The sequence below is a fragment of the Camelus bactrianus genome, chromosome 18 (genome assembly GCF_048773025.1).
Source record: "Camelus bactrianus isolate YW-2024 breed Bactrian camel chromosome 18, ASM4877302v1, whole genome shotgun sequence".
In the NCBI taxonomy this organism is placed as follows: domain Eukaryota; kingdom Metazoa; phylum Chordata; class Mammalia; order Artiodactyla; family Camelidae; genus Camelus; species Camelus bactrianus.
In genome coordinates, this window is record NC_133556.1 from 7,811,193 (window position 1) to 7,830,576 (window position 19,384).

General features: G+C 47.6%; 2 protein-coding genes across 12 annotated transcripts in view; both read left to right on the plus strand.

Moving 5' to 3' along the window:
* STYXL1 (serine/threonine/tyrosine interacting like 1) overlaps positions 1-11,569 on the plus strand; it is a 109,317-nt gene extending 97,748 nt beyond the window's left edge. For 9 of the 10 annotated variants that reach the window (XM_045508384.2, XM_045508385.2, XM_010972331.3 and 6 more), the window contains 3 exons: positions 4,269-4,366; positions 5,992-6,104; positions 11,318-11,569. In XM_045508384.2, coding sequence (XP_045364340.2) covers positions 4,269-4,366; positions 5,992-6,104; positions 11,318-11,449 — 343 coding nt within the window. In that variant the 3' untranslated portion in view covers positions 11,450-11,569. Of the gene's footprint in view, positions 1-4,268; positions 4,367-5,991; positions 6,105-6,611; positions 6,888-11,317 lie in introns of those variants that run through there. The other variant, XM_074345892.1, reaches the window with a different exon arrangement.
* A 140-nt stretch (positions 11,570-11,709) lies between these two features.
* On the plus strand, positions 11,710-19,278 carry TMEM120A (transmembrane protein 120A). 2 transcript variants are annotated; one of them, XM_010972545.2, is made up of 12 exons: positions 11,710-13,194; positions 14,843-14,961; positions 15,194-15,310; positions 17,316-17,375; positions 17,581-17,676; positions 17,753-17,842; positions 18,078-18,143; positions 18,242-18,303; positions 18,407-18,499; positions 18,621-18,685; positions 18,785-18,853; positions 18,927-19,278. In XM_010972545.2, the coding sequence occupies exons 1-12, from the start codon at positions 13,114-13,116 to the stop codon at positions 19,038-19,040; spliced, it is 1,032 nt and encodes a 343-aa protein (XP_010970847.2). In that variant the 5' UTR covers positions 11,710-13,113; the 3' UTR covers positions 19,041-19,278. The 2 variants fall into 2 exon arrangements, with proteins under 2 accessions (XP_010970847.2, XP_074201991.1); XM_074345890.1 differs by lacking the exon at positions 17,316-17,375.
* Positions 19,279-19,384: the final 106 nt, after the last annotated feature.

Below are 19,384 nucleotides of genomic sequence, written 5' to 3' on the forward strand. Positions count from 1 at the left end.
TCTCCGAAGGAGAGGAGTGGGGAGATAGAAAACATTTGAAGAAATAATGGCCAAAATTTTTCCAATTTTGATAAAAACTATAAATGATCATTATAATGATCTCAATAAAATCAATAAAATTTTTAATTAAAAATAAGAGAAAAATTAGGAAATATTATGAGCAACTTTATGCCAATACACTTGATTATTATATTGAAGTTAAATTAAGTGAACAGTTTCCTTGAAAGACCCAAGCTACCGATGCTCAATAAGAAAGAGACAACCAGAATATCCCCATACTTTTTGAAGAAATTGAATTCAGAGTTTAAAATTTTTTTCACAAAGATAGCTCTAGACCCATTTGGCTTCACTAGTGAATTCTGCCAAACATTTAAGGAAGAAATAATACCCACTCTACACAAGCTCTTCCAGAAAATAAAAGAGGAGGGAACACTTTCCAGTTCACTTATGAGGCCATCATATTCTGATACCTAAACCTGACAAAGATGTTACAAGAAAGGAAAACTACAGACCAATATCCTCAGGAACATAGGCAGAACAATTCTTAAAATTTTAGCAAATGGGATCCAAAAATATATAAAAAGGATAATATCTCATGACCAAATATATTCGCTCCAGGAATGCAAGGTTGGTTTGACATTAGAAAATCAGTCAGTGTAATTCACCATTCAGTAGTCCCCGCTTATCTATGGTTCTTCTTTCTGCAGTTTCAGTTATCTACAGTCAACTGCAGTCTGAAAATATTAAATGGAAAATTCCAGAAATAATTCATAATTTTTAAGTTGTGCACCATTCTGAGTAGTGCAGTGAAATCTCATGTTGTCCCACTCTGTCTCACCTGGATGTGAATCATGCCTTTGTCTAGTGTAGCCACACTATATAGTACCTGCCCATTAGTCACTTAATGGTCATCTTGGTTATCAGATTGACTATCACAGTATCCTCAGCGCTTGTGTTGAAGTAACACTTATTTTACTTAAAAATGGCCCCAAAGAACAAGAGTAGTGATCCTGGAAAAGACATAGTATGTACAGGTTTTGGTACTAGCTGTGGTTTCAGGCATCCAGTGGTGAGGTGGAGGTCTTAGAATGTGGATCCCCACCATGGATAAGGGTGGACTACTGTATTAAACAGGCTAGAAAAGAAAAGTTATCTTCAGAAAGATACAGAAACATGGCATCCTGCAAGTACTGAGTCTAAATTTTTAAAAAAGTTTACATGGGGCATTTATAAAAATTGAGACTATGATGGTCTATAAAGTGTGATTAAACCAATTTCAGGAGATTAAAATCATATACAGTTGGGTTTTCAGCCACTGTGGAATTAATGTAAAAAGCAATAATTAAAAAATGTAACTAGAAAATTCATAGAAATAATAAATTTTATTAATTATCAAATTATTAATACATAATTATTGAATTAATAAATAAATAAAATAAATACCTAAATGGCCCATGAATCAAAGAAAAACTCACGATGGAAATTATGACGTATCTTCAACTACATGATAATAAAAATATAGCATATCAAAACTTGTGCAAGGTAGCTAAAACTGTTCTTAGATGGAAATTTATAGCCTTAAATGCATCTATTAAAAAGAAGAAGGGCTAAAAATAAAGTAGTTAAGCATTCTCTCAATAAATTATCAAAGAAGCATCACACTAAACCAAATAAAGGAGAAGAAAGGAATGATAAAAGAAAATTATTGATCTAGAAACAATAGAAATGATTAAGAAAGTAAAAATAGTTTTAAAAAATCTAATAAATTTGATAAACCCTTGGCAAAAAAGAGAGAAGGCACAAATAACCATCTGTAAAAGGGGACTCCACATACCCTACAGATATTAAAAAGATCTTAACAGGATATTGTGAAACTTTATTGTAATAAATGTGAAAATTTAGATGAAATGAACAAGTTAAAAAATACTATTAAAGCTGACATCAGACAAAATAGAAAATTTTATTAGTATCAATAACCAGTAAATTTCTCATAGAGAACACTAGATCTAGGTAGCTTCACTGATGAATATTACTTAATATTGAAGGAGGGAATAAAGCCAATATTAAATTTTTTTAGAGAATAAAGAAGAGGAATAATTTCAACTTGTTTTCTGAGACCAGCATAACTGTGATATCACAACCTCATAAGATATTATAATACAAGAAAATTATAGACTCATTTTCGTAATGAACACAGATGTAAAAATCCTAATAAAATATTAACACACTGAATATAGAGATATATGAAAAAGGTAATACATGATGATTAAATTGGTTTTATTCCAAGGATACAATGTTGTATCTGAAAAAAATCAATCTATGTAATTTATCATATTAATAACATAAAGTAAAAATCAGGATTATCTCAATAGATGCAGTGAGAGCATTTGACAATATTCACTATATATTTATGGTTAAAAAAAAAAACCTCTTGGCAAACTGGGAATAAAAAGGAACTTCTTTGCTCGTTTAAAACCTACAAAAATCTCTATAGCAAATGTCATGATGGTGAAAATGGAAAGTTTTCCCTCTGAGTCTGGGAACAAGATAAAGATGCAGCTATCACCACTCCTATTTAACATTGTACTGGAGGTCCTAGTTGGTGAAATATGGCAAGAAGAAGAAATAAAAAAGGAATCAAAAGGGAAATTTCACTATTCACAGACAATGTAATTGTATACAAAGAAAAGCCAAAACAACCTGCAGATAAATTATTAGACTTAAATAAGGTTGCTGGGTACAGGAGCAATATATAAATAACTTTTTGCATACAAATTAAAAAACTGAAATTTAAAAACATATAATTTACAATAGCACAAATTATTAAGTACCTAATGAAGGATGTGCAAGATCCCTACCCAGAAAATTATAGTGTTACTGTGAGTAGTAATGTTTTGTAGTTCTCATTGCACAGATCTTGCACATCCTGTGTCAGATTTCTTCCTAAGTATTTGATATTCTTTGTGCAATTATAAATGCTGTTTTAAAAACTTCAATTTGTGATTGTTGCTACTATGTAGAAATCCAATTGATTTTTTATATATTAATAACCTTATATCCTTCAGCCTTCTCTGTCCCGATGTCTCCTCTGTTGTGAGGCTTTCCCCAGCTCCCCTGACTTCTCCCTGCCCCTCCTCTTCAGTGTCATGTGCAGATCTTTATCCATAAACCTAACCAATTTGATTGGGGCCATTTGTTTGTGTGTCTGGCTTCCCCATCAGACTGGGAGCTCCTTGAAGCTGGGAAAGGCCCTGTCTGATCCATCTTAGGTCCACTAGGGTCCAGCCCAAGGCTCAGACTTGAGTGAGTGTCTGAGGAAAGAATGAATGGATGTGGGTAGATGGATGGGTGAGTGGACAGGTGGGTAGATGGGAGGCAAGGAGGGAGAGAGGGATGTAGGGGGGAGGAAAGGATAGATGGATGAATGAATGCATTGTGAACTGTGCTTGTATTGTCACAGCAAGTGCTCATGCAGAAACTAAACCAGCCTATTCTTGTTTCTGTATCTACTGCAACTTTCTGCATGCCACAGTGAATGAATGTCACCAGTAGGCCATGGTCTTCATCAAAAATATTTATCAAGTGCTTACTGCACGCTAGGCATTGTGCCAGGCTCCTTGCAGGCATCTTCTCATTAAACATGCTACATGCTTCATCTCCCCTGCCCACCTCATCCATGAAGCTCTAGCCACTTTGATCTCCTTATTGTTTCTCAAATACACTAAAGACCCTGCCCTCAGGACCGTTGCACATGCGTTCTCTTCCACCTGGAACATTCTTTCCTCAGATAACTGCCTGGCTTGTTTTGTAACCTCCTTTAAGCCTCTGCTCAAATGTCATCTCTTTAGTCAAGCCTTCCCTGACCACCCTATCTAAAAAACAGCAGCCCCACCACTCTCCATCCTTCTTATCTTGCTTTCTTCATTTAACGTAGCAGTCTTACTACATACTCCTTTCCATGCTCATTTTATTATCTGCATTGTATTCTAGGAAAGCACCAGGTTTGGTTAACAATAGTAATGTCATATTTATTGAGCGCTACTATGTGCCAAGCAGATTGCTAACTGCTACTAGATTAATTGACTCAATCTACACAATACCCCTACAAGATAGGTGCTGTTTTTCTGAGAGGGTTTCAGTTATTTGCCCACATCTCCAAGATGCTAGCTCAGCATCCTTCCACTGCGGTCCTTTTGCTGTGGTTGAGGGACACCACAGTAGGTCTCTGTGTGAGTTTGCCCACTTGCCTGTGCTTTTCTTCTGTTTAGTTTTGTAGGCGACGCTGACAAGCTTCTGCACATCCAGATAGAAGATTCCCTAGAAGCCAACATTTCCCCCTTTTTACGCCACCTCTGCCACTTCATTGGTAAGGAGCATTCTCTAACTAGCTAGCAACTGGCCTGTGCCCAGGAAGCAGAGGGGCTGTGACACCTTGTCCACACGCCTATTGCTGATTGTGACTCTCAGGACTCAGGAGAAAAAGGTCAGGGCCCAGCCGTGCTCAGCCAGGTGTGGCCAAGCCCCAGGCCAGGCCCTTCTCCTTGGGATCCTTGGCAATATGGGCAGCCACGTATTTACCTTGGGGGCAATAGGGCCAAATAAGAGCCCCAGGCTGTGTATTGAGCACCCTGTGTTCTGGCCCTAGCTGGATCACTGTGCCCTTTTGGGCTTGGCCAGGCCCCAGTCCTGGCATCACTGCACTTGTTGGCCTGTTGTGAAATGAGGGTGTTGGCCTATCCTGGGTGCATGTGTTCATGGACGCCTGCTTTGGGCTGGGCTCTGGTGACCTGCAGGTGAATCTCACTCCGTCCTGGCCCTCTTGTCTGGTCAGTGGGGTGGGGTGGAAGGAAGACTCTAGAGCCCTTCCATTTCTGACTTCCATGATCCCCAACATGTGTGCCCAGTGCCCCTTCTATTGTCCCACCACACAACAGTGCCCACCAGTCATTTATCTCACCAGGGGTGGAGTTTTCAACCATTCCCAGGGCTCAGGATTCCCCAAAGAGAGCAAAATCCCTGGAGAGAGTAGGTTGTGTCAGGTTAGAGGCCCACCCCAGGATGGCCTGCTTGTCACCAACACAACCCTGAACCTGAGAAAGGCATTTTGGCCCAGAATTCCCTTATTTTCCCAGGAGATTGCCATTGTCACTTGCCTAGGAGCTGAGACTGAGACTTGCCCTGCATCCCACCATGGGATAGCAAAGCCCTGTGGCCCAAAGAGGACCCCTATCCAGCCCCACCTCACTGGTGTGGCTCTGGGCCAATCCTTAACTGCTCTGTGCCTAAGTTTCCTTATCCATATGATGAAGCAGTTGGCCTTAATAATCTCAGTCCTCCTCCAGCACTGATGGTCTCTGATTCTGCACTTGGTATGTTTATTTTCAGTTCTTGGGTATTACCAGCCAGCTTAGGATGCCAATTTAAATTTTCTCCCGAGCCCTCACTGGGTGAGCTTGGCAGCCCCAGGGCCATCATTGAATGTGATTATAGCTGATACTTGTGTGCCAGGCACTGGCCTAAGCACAGTTCAAGACTGCCTTATGAGGTAGGTAGTACACTATTATCACATTTTCCAGATGAGGAAACTGTAGCTTAGAGTAACATGCCCAAGCCCCACAACCAGTACTTACACCCAGGCTACACTGCCTCTGTCAGCATCCAAGTGTCGTTGGGGTACGGTCCTCTTCATCTCCACTTGGGGAGGTCAACTGGTAGCAGGCTTCCTGGGCTGGAAGCCTGGAGGGCCCAGAAAAGACCTTTGCATGATAATACTGAGTGCCCAGGCGTGATTCTCTTAAACTGCCAGCTAGCTCTGAGGATCTCCACTTGTCAGGGGATGAAACAGTAAGTAGCCTAGAGATGTCATGTGACTTACCTAGGCCATGGTTTGCTGGTTCTGAATTTACTGTTGGACCTACTGAGGTCAGTCATCTTATAGATCCACAGGGAAGGGGGCCACGCACAAACCCCTGTCTTTCCTTCCTTGTGCAGAAATTCACCTTGAGCTTGGCTCTGTCATCCTGGTGTTTTCCACCATGGGCATCAGTCGCAGCTGCGCAGCCATCTTGGCCTACCTTATGCACCGGAACGAGCAGACCCTGAAAGTATGTATTCCTTGGTCCAGAGGTGGGGTCAGAGCTGCACCTGGGAGGAATGGGGCCCCAGCACTGCCTCAGGGGCCTAATTGGGGGCTGGGGGACAGGGAGGAAGAAGGGTTGGGGAAGGGAGCTGCAAGTCCATGGCTTTACCTAGCACACCATACCCAAAGGCAAGGTCCGAAGATATGGGCTAGAGACCAGAGGCTGGGAACACAGGGCAAGTCCAGGGACTCAGACTGGGCAAGGCTTCAGCCAGCCGCACCGTCTGCGTGTCCCCCATCCATCACTCTGTCTATCAGTGTTTGTTCAGGTTCCCCAAGGGAGGTGCATTTTGGCTGCTGCCATGTACCTGTTGGCCATCTATATGTTTTCTTTGGAGAAATGTCTATTCAGATTCTTGTCCCTTTTAAAATTCAAATTGTTTCTTTGCTGTTGAGTTGTATGAGCTCTTTATATATTTTGGGATTAACCCATTATCAATTATATTTGCAAATATTTTCTCCCATTTCTTAGGTTCCCTTTTCATTTTGTTGATGGTTTTCTTTGCTACGCAGAAAGCTTTTAGTTTGATATAGTACCATTTGTTTATTTTTGCTTTTGTTGCTTTTGCTAGTTTCATACTATTGTGGTCAGAAAAGATGCTTGATCTGATTTTAATCTTAAATTTGTTAACACTTGTTTTGTGGTCAAATATATGTTCTATCCTGGAGAATGTCCCATCTGCACTTGAGAAGAATGTGTATTCTGCTGTTTTTGGATGGAATGTTCTATAAATATCTATTAAGTCCACCTGTGGTCCACTGTTTCTGATTGATGTTCTGTCTGGATGATCTATTTATTTATGAAAGTGGGGTATTAAAGCCCCCTACTATTATTCTGTTGCTGTCTATTTCTCCCTTTAGGTCTATTAATATTTTGTTTATATATTTAGGTGCTCCTATATTGGGTGCATAAATACTTATAAATGTTATATTCTCTTGTAGGATTGACCCCTTTATAGTGACCTTCTTTTGTCTCTATTATAGTCTTTGTCTTAAAGTCTATTTTTGTCTGAATAAATATAGCTACCCCAGCTTTCTTTTGGTTTTCACTTGCATGAAATATCTTCTTCCATCCCCTCACTTTCAGTCTGTATGTGTCCTTACATCTGAAGTTATTAAACCACCACTTTTACATTAGATTATTTTGAATTTTCCTGTGTATTTAGCTCTCTTAGTGAGGTTTATACTTTCATATATTTTCCAGTTACTAATTAGTACCCTTTCATTTCAGCTTAAAGAATCCCCTTTAACATTTCTTGCAAGGCCTAGTGGTGAAGAACTCCTTCAGCTTTTGATCGTCTGGAAAACTCTTTATCTCTCCTTTAATTTGGCAGGACAACTTTGCCAGGTGTAGAGTACTTTTTTGGTTGGCAATTTTTTTCTTTAAGCCCTTTGAATATATGATGCCCTCCTGGCCTGCAAAGTTTCTGCTGAGAAATCTACTGATAGTCTTATGGGGGTTCCCTTGTACATAATAAGTTGTTTTTCTCTTGCTGATTTTAGGATTCTTTTCTTGTCTTTAACTTTTAACAGTTTAATTATAATGTTTTAGTGTGGGTTTCTCTGGGTTTATCTTATTTAGATTCACTGGGTTTTCTGGATCTGGAATTCTGTTTCCTTCCCCAGGATAAGGACGTTTTCAGTCATTATTTCTTCAAATAATTTTCCTGTCCCTTTCTCTGTTTCTTCTCTGGGACCTCTATAATGTGACTGTTGGTCCTCTTGATGTCCCATAAGTCCCTTAAGCTATCTTTCACTGTTTGTAATTATTTTTTCTTTTTTCTACTTTGAATGAATGAGTTCTACTGTCCTGTCTTTGTTTGCTGATCCTTTCTTCTGCTTCATCTAGTCTGCCATTGACTTCTTCTATTGTATTTTTCAGTTCTGTTATTGTGTTCTTCAGCTCCGTGATTTATATTTTATAGTTACATTTTCTCTCTCTTAGTTGAGTTTCTCACTTTATTCAGGCATTCTTCTGACCTTGGTGAGTATCTTTATGATTGTTATTTTGAACTTTTTATCAGGTAAATCACTTATTTCCATTTTATTAAGGTGTTTTTGTGAGGTTTTATCTTTTTATTTCATTTGGAGTGTATTCCTATGTTTCTTCATTTTCCTTGACTCTCTATGTTGGTTTCTGTGTATTAGATAAAACAGTCACCTCTCCCAGTCTTGAAGGAATGGCCTCATGTAAGAGATGAACCTTATGGTTCAACCCTTTCCTAGCTCTTGGCTATCTCTCAAACCTTTGTGTTTGTAATTGTCCAAGCAACTTACTTTGTTCTTAGTGGTTCTCAGTAGTTGAGGATGTATTAAGACTTGTCAGCCTCCCAAAGGGAAGAATCTCAGTCTGCACCTAGATTCAGGCTGATTGGAAGCTGGAACCTCAGGCAGCAGCTTTTAAAGTACATTTTCCGTCAACAATGCACAAAGGCTCCAGTTTCTCTACACCTTTGCTAACACTTGTTTTCTTCCTTCCTTCCTTCTTTCCTTTTCACAGTAGCTATCCTAATGGATTTGAGGAGGTATCTCACTGTAGTTTTGATTTACATTTCCCTAATGATTAGTGATGTTGAGCATCTTTTCAGGTGCTTATTGGCCATTCATATATCTTCTTTGGAGAAATGTCTATTGAAGTCCTTTGCCCATTTATTAATTGGGTTGTTTTTGTTGTTGAGTTTTAGAAGTTTCTTACATAGTTTTTATATTAACACTTGAATATATATCCAGATATAAATCAGATATATGATTTGCAAATGTTTCCTTCCATTCTGTGACTTGCCTTTTCACTCTTTGATTGTGTCTCTTTTTTTTTTTTAAATTGAATTATAGTTGATTTACAATGTTGGGTTGATTTCAGGCATATGTCAAAGTGATTGAGTTATATATATTATATATTATAATATTATTATATATATATTTCAGATTCTTTTCCATTATAGGTTGTTACAAGATGATTGTGTCTTTTGATGCACATTTTAAATTTTGATATAATCCAGTCTATTTATTTTTTCTTTTGTTGCCTGTGCTTTTGGTGTCACATCCAAGAAATAATTTCCAAATCCAATATCATGAAACTTTTCCCCTATGTTTTCTTCTGAGGGCTTTATAGTTTTAGCTCTTACTTTAGGTCTTTAATCATTTTGAATTAATTTTTGTACATAGTGTAAGGTAAGGGTCAACTTCACTCTTTTACATATGGATATCCAGTATTCCCAACACCATTTGTTGAAATGGCTGTTCTTTCTCCATTGAACGGTTTTGGCACTCTGGTTGAAATCATTTGACCATATCTGTGAGCATTTATTTCTGGGATGTCTATTTCTATTCAGTTGGTCTGAATGTCTGTCTTTATGCCAGTATCACATTTTTTTGATTATTAAAATTTTGTAATAACTTCAAAGGTTTGAAATTAGAAAGTGTGAGACCTCCAACTTTCTTTTTCTTTTTTCATGATTGTTTTGGCTATTCAGGGATTCCTTGAGATTCAAAATAAATTTTAGGATGGATCTTTCTGTTTTCTGTAAAAAATGCTTTTGGGATTTTGATAGAGGTTGCATTAAATCTTTAGATCACTTTGGGTAGTATTGACATCTAAACAATATTAAATCTTCTAGTCCTTCCATGGGATGTCTTTACATTTATTTATGTCTTCTTTAATTCCTTTCAGCAACATTTTGTATTTTTCAGGGTGTAAGTCTTTCACCTCCTTGGTAAAGTTTATTACTAAGTATTTTATTCTTTTAATGTAAGTATTTTATTCTTTTTGTTTTTTCTTTTTAATTTTTAATGGTACTGGGGATTGAACCCAGGACCTTGTGCATGCTAGGCATACACTACCACTGAGCTGTTTCCCTCTCGCCTTTTGATGCTATTGTAAATGGACTTTAATTGTTAATTTCCTTTTTAGATTGTTCATTGTTAGATACACAACTGATTTTGAATGTTGATTTTGTATCCTGCAACTTTGCTGTATTCATTTATTAGTTCTAAAGGTTTTTGTCTTTAATCTTTTAAGGTTTTCTATATATAAGATCATAAAGTTTGTGTCATCTACAAAATTTTACTTCTTCCTTTCCAGTTTGGATGCCTTGCTTTTCCTTTTCCTTTCCCTTTTCCCCTTCCCTTCCCTTCTCTCTCTCTCTTTCTTTTTTCCCCTCTCCTTTTCTTTCCTTTCCTTTCTCTTTCTTTCTCCCTTCCTTCCTCTTCCTTCCTTCCTTCTTTTCTTTCTTTCTTTCTTTCTTTCTTTCTTTCTTTCTTTCTTTCTTTCTTTCTTTCTTTCTTTCTTTCTTTCTTTCTTCCTTTCTTTCTTTCTTTCTCTTTCTCTCTTTCTCTCTCTCTTTCTCTCTTTCCTTCCTTCCTTCCTTCCTTCCTTCCTTCCTTCCTTCCTTCCTTCCTTCCTTCCTTCCTTCCTTCCTTCCTTCCTTCCCTCCTTCCTTCTTTCCCCCTTAATTTCTCTGGCTAGGACTTCCAGTACAATGTAGAAAAGAAGTGGTGAAAGCGGGCATCCTTGCTTTGTTTCTGATCTCAGAGGAAAAGCTTTCACTTTTTCACCATTGACTATGATGTTTCTTTTCACACATGTGGACTTTTCACATATGACCTTTATTATGTTGAGATAGTTTCCTTCTATTCCGTGGTTTATTGAGGCATTGCTTTTTGCCTTTTCCTTTTTCCTTTGTCCTCAATCCAGATAGACCAGCTGATCACCTTCCTTCACGTAATAACCCTTTCTGCATTTTAGGGTGGATGCCTGATGGAAGGCAGCTTCAATTTTCCTTATTCAGAGAATTTGCCCAAGTTCCCTTCCTTTTTATTAATTTCTCCACTCACAAGGCAAACGTTTGTTGAGGTAGCACTGAGTGTCAGGCATGGGCATGGTGCTTTCCTGTCCACGGGAGGTTTCACATATGTTGTCTCAGCCTTCATAGGAGCCATCTGACATAGGAATGATTTCTGTCTCTATGTTCAGAAGCAGAGGTGCAGAGAGGGCAGAGCCAGCTCCTACAACTCCTTACCCTAATCTATTAACCCCAGGCAGCTGCTATTTTTATGTCCTGCCCTTAAGCCATGTTCCTGACTCCTGTGTAAGTACCTCCTGTCCCTCTTGAGCTCTGATCAAGGTAGAAAGGGGCCAGGTCCAATCCTGAAGTTTGCTTTCTCTCCATGGGTTTACAGAGGTCCTGGGCCTACGTCAAGAAGTGTAAAAACAACATGCGTCCAAATCGGGCCTTGGTGGCTCAGCTGTCAGAGTGGGAGAAGGTCATCCTTGGAGACGTCGTCACAGACATCTTGGATCCACTCTACTGATCTTCTCTGTGGCCCAGCTGTGGGTCTAGAAGAACCTGGCTTGGAGGCTTCTTGTGGGTAGTGGGCCAGGGTGTGTAACCAGGATGTGGAATGAGAAGGCCTTTGCTGCCTGGAGCCTTGTGTCAGCCTCCCTGGTTCTTCCCAGGTGCCTTTGCTGCCTGGAGCCTTGTGTCAGCCTCCCTGGTTCTTCCCAGGTTCTTCCCACACCACACAGCAGGTGCGCTCTGCTGAGACTCAGTGAGAATCCCCATCCCTGGGGCATCCTGGACCACCCCACTGCACTCCTGAGGGTGCCTCTGGAGGAGCATCTGGCTGCCAGAGCAGCTGTCCCTCATGTCCCCTATGATATGGATCCTTTGGAGGCTGCCTGGTGGGAGCTCCAAGGGTTCCCCCAGCCTTGTGTTGGGCCACAGTGGGTGTCACAATGCCTGCCCATGGGCGGAGATCCCCCAGCCCCAGAGATGCCAGGCCCAGCCTTGGCCCAGGCCCCAGGCTTCATAGCTATGAGAGGCTCCTGGCACAAGGGCACACCCTTGCCTCATCCCCAGTCCCAGCGCTCCTCTCTCTTCCCAGTGGTCCACCGCCTGTACAGATTTCCTTTCCTTGCTCCCAACTCATGTCTGCCTGGCTATATTCACCAAGAAGAGATTCCTACCCTCCCATCCATCACACCCAGGTTTTTAGAACTTCCACAGGTCTTGAAGGGTGTTTTCCTCAGAAAGCATTTCTGAATGCTGGCAGCGCACACAGAACAAGCCTGGAGTCAGGAGAGGGCACAAAGGGACTGATGGAGAATTTAGGATGTCGGTCCATGTTCATTCAGCAAATATTCCCTGCCACCTGGGTGGGGCTGAGGACCAAGAGATGAACACTATGTCGCCTCCTAGGATTCTCTGCAGAGGGTTGAAGGAGCACACCCCCGCCCCTGGTGCCCCAACAGACGCCCAAACTCTCAAGAAGTGGGGTTTTGCCAGAGGGATAAGGGCTTTTCAGGTAGTGCAGGCTTTAGTCAGGACCTGAGCTGGAGCAGAGCCTGGGAGGGCTGCAGAGTGATGGCTTAGGGACCCCCTGGTAGGCAGGGCAGAGCCATTGGAAAGTTTTCAGTAGGGACAAGGTGGGGATTAGCCTTGTGTTTTACTAAGGGCAGTGTGGTGGCTGTGTGAAGGGACAGTAATAGAGAACTTGGAGATAGGGAGACAGTAAAGAGGCCCCTGTAAAAATCCAAGTGAGAGAAGAGGCTCAGAATCATCCTCCCCGCAGAAGTGCAGCTTCTCAAGGACGAAAGTGAGGCAGGTGTCACCTCCCTGGGCCTTGGTTTACTCCCAGCACGACAGGCAAGGACACTGCTGGCTGCACCACGCGGTTGGCACGACCCCTGGAGCCCAGGTTGGGGGCCACCTCCTCCCTCCGGGCCCGGTACCGCCCACGGCGAGCGGTCCTCAGCGCACGTGGCCCCGCCCAGGCCCCGCCCCTGGTCCGGACTGGCTCGGGCAGGGGGCGGGGCCAGAGCACTCACTGCTCCAGGCCTTTTCCCATTGGTAGTCGTGGCGGCGCGAGCCCGGAAGCGGACAGGGGCGGAGGCGGCGGAGGCGGAGGCGCCTCGGGCCCGCCGGGGTTGCGGCGCTGTCCTCGGCTCTGGTCGTCCGGCCCGCGGCCCGGCAGCAATGCATCCCCCTCCTCCAGGCCCGCTGGGCGACTGCCAACGGGACTGGGAGGAGCTGCAGCAGGACTTCCACGGCATCCAGGTGAGCCCTGATGCGGACTCCTATTGGTCCCGAGCCATGTCTATCTGGCTTGGGGTCAGGGGTCGGATGGCCCCGGGTCAAGCAGCGGGGACCTCGGGGTCAGCGGTCGAGGACTTTGGCGTCGCTCCTGAGGGCAGCGAGGCCCAGGGTCCTGGTGTTCCCGGCTGGACCCTCCTCTTGGCCTCAAATGAATGTCCGGCGGCTGTACGTTTCACTAGCGCGGCCGCCGCGACCCCAGAGTGACCACACTGACCCGGGTGAACCTCGGGAGCCTCGTTAAGAGGCGCGACTCCAACCCGGTCTCCTCCCAGGAGAGTCCGAGCAAACCCGGGCCAGTATTGAGTCAGTCACTGACCAGATACGCCGAGGGCGCCAGCCGGGCCAGTGCGGTTAGCAGCGTCTTCCTCACCACCGGGCTGAGCTGTCTGGGCTGAGTGCGGCTGGGGAGCCCGGCCTAGGCCAGGGGAAGTGGTGTTTAGGTGAAGTCCCTGGACTGGTTGGGTAAGGCTCATCCAGGGTGAAGGACAACACCTACCCAGACAGGACCACGTGGCTGCTGCAGAGAATGAGGGGAGAAGTGGGTGGGCAAGACCCTGCCAAGAGACCTCATGGGCCTGGCTGGGACTGGAGTCTCTCTAAGACCAGTGGAAAGCCAGGGGAGGAACTGTCTAGATCTGACTTGAGTGGGCCACCGTGCTGTTCTATGGAGATGCTGAAAGTAGAGGGTGGTGGCTGGGGGTAGGCTGAGGTGGCATACGCTGGGTTCTGAGGGGTGTGGTGGCCCCTCCTAGGCATGAGAAACAAGGCTCAGACAGGGTAGAGCCCATGCCAGCTGGACACTTGATCAGCCCTTTGCCTCCCTTGGACTGGTTCCAGTCCTTTCCTGTCCACACTGAAGCCTGGTTGCCCCCTGGCTTGGCCAAGCTGCCACCATTAGTGCCTCTCCCTAGAGTCCTGAGCAGAGGAGACCTAGTCTCCTAACCTGGGTGCCACTGTTCCGGCCTCAGTCCCTGCCTGACCTTCCTCCCACTGCCCCTTGCCCAGTCTTCAGGCTGTTCCTTCTCAATACTTACCCACCGGGGCAAAGTGCTCTGGAAAGCCTTGGGCCAAAGGTGCAAGGGGAATGGTAGAGGAATGGTCTTGTAGCAGGAGGTCCAAGGGCTGATGACCTTTTACCTGGGGGTAAGTTGCTGGGAGTGCCAGAGCAGCAGGCATCTTGGAAAACCCAGCTCCCCCTGCATTTGCAGGCTGGATAGGCAGGAGGATCTGAGAGGACCAGGGATGGCTTTAAGCTGCCTGCTTGGTCCAGAAGGTGGACCTGTGGGCCTAGAATCCAGACTCAGGATAGAACAGAGAGGGGTGGGAACAACTAAGTACTGAGACTAAAAATCTTCAGCGAACTAGTCTGTTTCTGGGACAGGGGTGCTGTGGGGGCTTCTGGACTTGCAGGAAGAACCCTGTCTCCTTGCGGGCCTTGGAGAGAGAGTAACCTCAGGGAGTTCCCTGGGCTGGCACAGCTGGCTGCTTCCTTTCCTGCTGAGACCCTCCCAAGGAACTCTGGGGGAGTCTGTGCCCTGCCCCCTGCCCAGCAGGCTCTGGCTCAGGGACCCCCTAACCAGCCTGAGCCTTTCCCCTACATGGTCCCCAGGAGACCCACCGGCTGTACCGCCTGAAGCTGGAGGAGCTGACCAAGCTGCAGAACAACTGTACCAGCTCCATCACTCGGCAGAAGAAGCAGCTCCAGGAGCTGGCCCTTGTCCTGAAGAAGTTAGGACCTAAACCCCCATACTCCCCCATCCCCCCATCCCTCCTCATCCCCCCATACTCCCTGGCCTCGGACTGTGGGTGGGTGTCTGACCTGGTGAGGTAGGGAGTAGCTGACTCTCGGGTGTCCCTGGGCATGGCTTCTCCCCTCTCTGGGCTGCATTTGCTCTCCTGCCCCACAGGTGTCAGGTGTGACACATGGCTCTGATTCTGGCTTCTGTGGTCCCGACTGCAGATGCAAACCCTCCCTCCCGTCAGAGGCCAAGGAGGCCGCGCAGGAGCTGGAGAACCAAATCAAGGAGCGACAAGGCCTCTTCTTTGATATGGAGGCCTACTTGCCCAAGAAGAATGGGTGAGACTCCTTCCCCAAGCTCAGTTCACAGCCACTCCTAGGAGAGAGGCCTGAAGCATGGTCTTCCTCTGCTTGGTCATTCAGTCAGAAAATGTTGCCTGGACCCTCTTTGGGCTGAGCAGTCAGGCACAGTCTTATCTTAGAGACAGCCTGAGTGACAGTGACAGCTCACTGCAATGGGTGTTTTTTGGGGCATGTACAGGGAATGGGGGGAGCACAGAGAGGGGCACCTAACCTGCTTGGGAGGTCACAAAAAGCCTGCTGGAGTAGGTGATGCCTCAGCTGAGTCATGAAGGATAAAGAGGAGTAAGCCAGGCAGACGTGGGAAGCTGGAAAGAGCAGGTGTCCAGGCCAGAGCTTGGGGTGGGAGGTGAGAGGTTTCAATGATACCAGAGGGGGAGCCAACCTGCAGAGCTTCCTGGCTCAGTGGGCAGGGGAGAGTGACAGGTCAAATACGCACTGAGGTCAGCTGCAGTAACCGAGGGGGACGGCAGGAGAGAGGGCAGAATCCTAGGCTTAGGGAAGAAAATCCAGCAGAGATGGCAGGCAGCAAGACAACTGGGAGAGAGCATGTCCCAAGAAGGAAGCAGTGGCCAGTAGCCCCAGATCAGACTGGCCCGGGGCGGGGGGTGGGCGGGCAGGCAGTCAAATGCAATATGGATGGGGAAATGTCTCCTGGAAGTCAGGGTGACCTTGGAGAGAACCACTTGACAGGAGGGTTGGGGTGGAAGTTGATACTGGGGATAACCAAAATGCTGAGGAGACAGCCAAGTCTAGGCCATGCCTCAAAGGCTTGGCTGTGAATGGAAGGAGAAACTAGTAACTAGAAATCGGCATGAGGGTTGAGGGCTGGCTTTTGCTCGGATGTATGTGTTACTTTGTACATAGGGAAGACGTGAGCATATCAAGCTGCTGAGGAGTGGGGCCACCCGAGGGAGAGAGACCCAGAAGAGGTGCACTAAGCTGTGGAGGGAAGTCCCTGGAGATGGGAAGGAAGTCCCTGTCATTTGGGATGGGAGGGTGAGGAGGCAGGCAGGGGAGATGTCACCTGCCCAGAGAGGGACGGGATGGAGGATTTGGGAGTCGGTTGGACGAGACCACCTCTGGGAGTGGGAGAGGGAGCTCATGGCGATGCTGAGAGGCAGCCTGGCAGCCTGGTCTGAGTCCCCACTGTGCCCCGTCATCTCTCTGCAGCCTCAGGCAGGCCCCGGAACCACTCTGAGCCTGTCCATGTGACTTGAATGTGAACTGGAGCCCATATGGGTGCAGCTGCTTAGTACATGACTATGACCTTCCGTCATCTCTTGGAGTTTCTCTGGCCGAGAAAGATGCGCTTAGCTGGTGGGGGTGATGGCCACGCAAGGAGCTGGTTGGTGGTTACGGGGTTGGCCAGAAAGTGGTTGACGTGCCATTAAGTAGGGCTTGGAACTCAGCTGGCTCAGGGAGGGAGGGAGACCAGAGTCAGGAGGGCCTTCGAGCCTTAGTGAGAGAGAAGGTTCTTCTGGATGGGAGGCTGGGCACTCAGGGGTCAGAATACGACCAGGGTTTCCGAGGAGGCCCTTCTGGGCTGGGAGGAGGTTGTGCTGTGGTCGTTGGGTGTGGGTTGCTGCAGTGGACTTGGGGGCCGCGGGTCATTGGAGGTGGCAGGAACCGGAGGGCGGGTGCTGGACGGTGATCACGCACGTAGGTGTTGAGTCACTGCCCAGGCCTATGGGGCGATCTGAGGTGTGGGCCCTGCTGCCATGTGGTGGGAGAGCCGGGCTGCCCTTGAGCCCCTGAGGTGGCGAGCTCGGTTGTGGACAAGGCAGGGCTGGTCTGTTGATTTACTCAGGAGCAGGCAGGGAGGAAGTCCGGGCATCACTGTTTCCATGGAGTCAGTCTGCAGCCTCCGCGGGGTCAGACCTCTAAGCCGAGGCCTTGGGGAGGCCGGGTTGGGGTGGGGCTCTATGCCCTCTGGCTGCCCTCTCATTCAGAGCGTCTCCTCACCTGGTGCCCCCTCCCCTAGGTTGTACCTGAGCCTGGTTCTGGGCAACGTCAACGTGACACTCTTGAGCAAGCAGGCTAAGTAATTTGTCATCAGGGGCTGGGCCTCATCCCTACTCTCTGGCCCCCCAGGTCCCTTCCCTGTGCCCCAGCTTCCCCGGCTCAGCTTGGGGTTCAGGGCTGCTCCCCCATGCGGGCCCCATGCCACCCACAGTGATGTGTCTGGGGGCGTGGGTGGCCCCTCCAGCATCCCAGCCTGCCCCACAGTGTTTGCCCCCCACCCCCAGGTTTGCCTACAAAGACGAGTATGAGAAGTTCAAGCTCTACCTCACCATCATCCTCATCCTCATCTCCTTCACCTGCCGCTTCCTCCTCAATTCCAGGTGGGTGTCTGCTGCACAGCGCTGCACACTGTGCCCTTGCCAGGCTCAGACACCAGCCCTCTGTACCCCTCCCCAGGGTGACAGACGCTGCCTTCAACTTCCTGCTGGTCTGGTATTACTGCACCCTGACCATCCGAGAGAGCATCCTCATCAACAACGGCTCCCGGTGGGCGAGGGCCGGGCCCGGGCTCCTGGGGCGGTGGGGGGACCCAGGCCCAGGCTCCTAGGGTGGTGGGGGGACCCACACCACAGCTGCCCTAGAGTGGGGCGTTTGCCATGGCCCCTGAGAAGTGGGAATTGGCTGGGGTACTGGTTTCTTCCCACTTCATCCTCACTTCCTGTCCCTGAGCACTGATTCTGGGGGCTGAGGGGACAGGAGTGATGGCGGCTTCCTGATGCAGGATCAAAGGCTGGTGGGTTTTCCATCATTACGTGTCCACGTTCCTGTCGGGAGTCATGCTGACATGGTGAGTAGGCTGGCTTGGTCCCAGGGCCTTCAGGGGAGCCGGAGCAGGGAGAGATGGTGTCCCCGAGCCCTCACACCTCTCTCTGCTCTCTGCCTTAGGCCAGACGGCCTCATGTACCAGAAGTTCCGGAACCAGTTCCTGTCCTTCTCCATGTACCAGAGTGAGTGTCTCAGAGGTCCCCGCGCAGTTCCGGACTGGCTCCTGGGGAGGGTGGGGAAGGGACCGGGGGCTCCAGCCCAGTCCTGATGATCCCTCGCCCCCAGGCTTTGTGCAGTTCCTCCAGTATTACTACCAGAGCGGCTGTCTGTACCGCCTGCGGGCCTTGGGCGAGCGGCACACCATGGACCTCACTGTGGGTGAGTTGGGCGTGGCCACGCTTCTCTGGACTCTTGATGGGGGAGCTGGAAGGGGACGTCCTTTCCTCTTGACCTGGGTCTGAGTGACAGGTCCGTCTCTGTCCCTGCTGTGCCCCTGCAGAGGGCTTCCAGTCCTGGATGTGGCGGGGCCTCACCTTCCTGCTGCCCTTCCTCTTCTTCGGACACGTAAGTTGTACCTGTGTCCCTGTCCCCCTGGCTGTCCGTCCCCAGCCCTGGCTACAGCTGGGACTGTGTTCTACTGTGTAAAAAGCTCCTCCCTCACAGTTCTGGCAGCTTTTTAACGCGCTGACGCTGTTCAACCTGGCCCGGGACCCCGAGTGCAAGGAGTGGCAGGTGAGCCAGGGCGCCTGGAGAGGACGCGGGAGGGCTGGCCCAGCTTCCATCCTAACTCTGCTTCCTCCCCCAGGTGCTCATGTGCGGCTTCCCCTTCCTCCTCCTGTTCCTCGGGAATTTCTTTACCACCCTGCGGGTTGTACACCAGAAGCTCCACAACCAGCAGCACGGGAGCAAGAAAGAATGAGGCGGGGCCTCGCCCTGCCTGCCAGCACAGCTCCCTACCACACCCCTGGCCCGGAAGGGGCTTTGGTGCCCCATGTGTTGAGCGGGTCAGGGCTCCCCTCGTCTGAGAGGGTCTCATCTGCTCTCCCCTGGGTTTTGTGGGCTCTGTGGGCCCCGAAGGTGATGCAGACCTGGGCCTATGTCCCTGCCCTGCGGGGAGCTGGGGGCCAGTGGCCTCAATAAAGGACGAGAGGCTCGGAGTGGCTCAGTGTGTGTTCTCCTGCAGGTACGGCAGGGGCACAGGCTCTGTGCTGCCACAGTACTGGGTCTTGGGGCTCCTGAGCTGCTGGTCTCTCTGGGGTCTGA

What these genes read in the sequence shown, in the direction of transcription:
- TMEM120A (XM_010972545.2), top strand. Translation starts at nt 13,114, where the DNA reads ATGCATCCCCCTCCTCCAGGCCCGCTGGGCGACTGCCAACGGGACTGG. An exon ending in AGGACTTCCACGGCATCCAG is followed by an intron (nt 13,195 to 14,842) that starts GTGAGCCCTGAT and finishes CATGGTCCCCAG; the next exon opens with GAGACCCACCGGCTGTACCG. An exon ending in GTCCTTCTCCATGTACCAGA is followed by an intron (nt 18,304 to 18,406) that starts GTGAGTGTCTCA and finishes CCTCGCCCCCAG; the next exon opens with GCTTTGTGCAGTTCCTCCAG.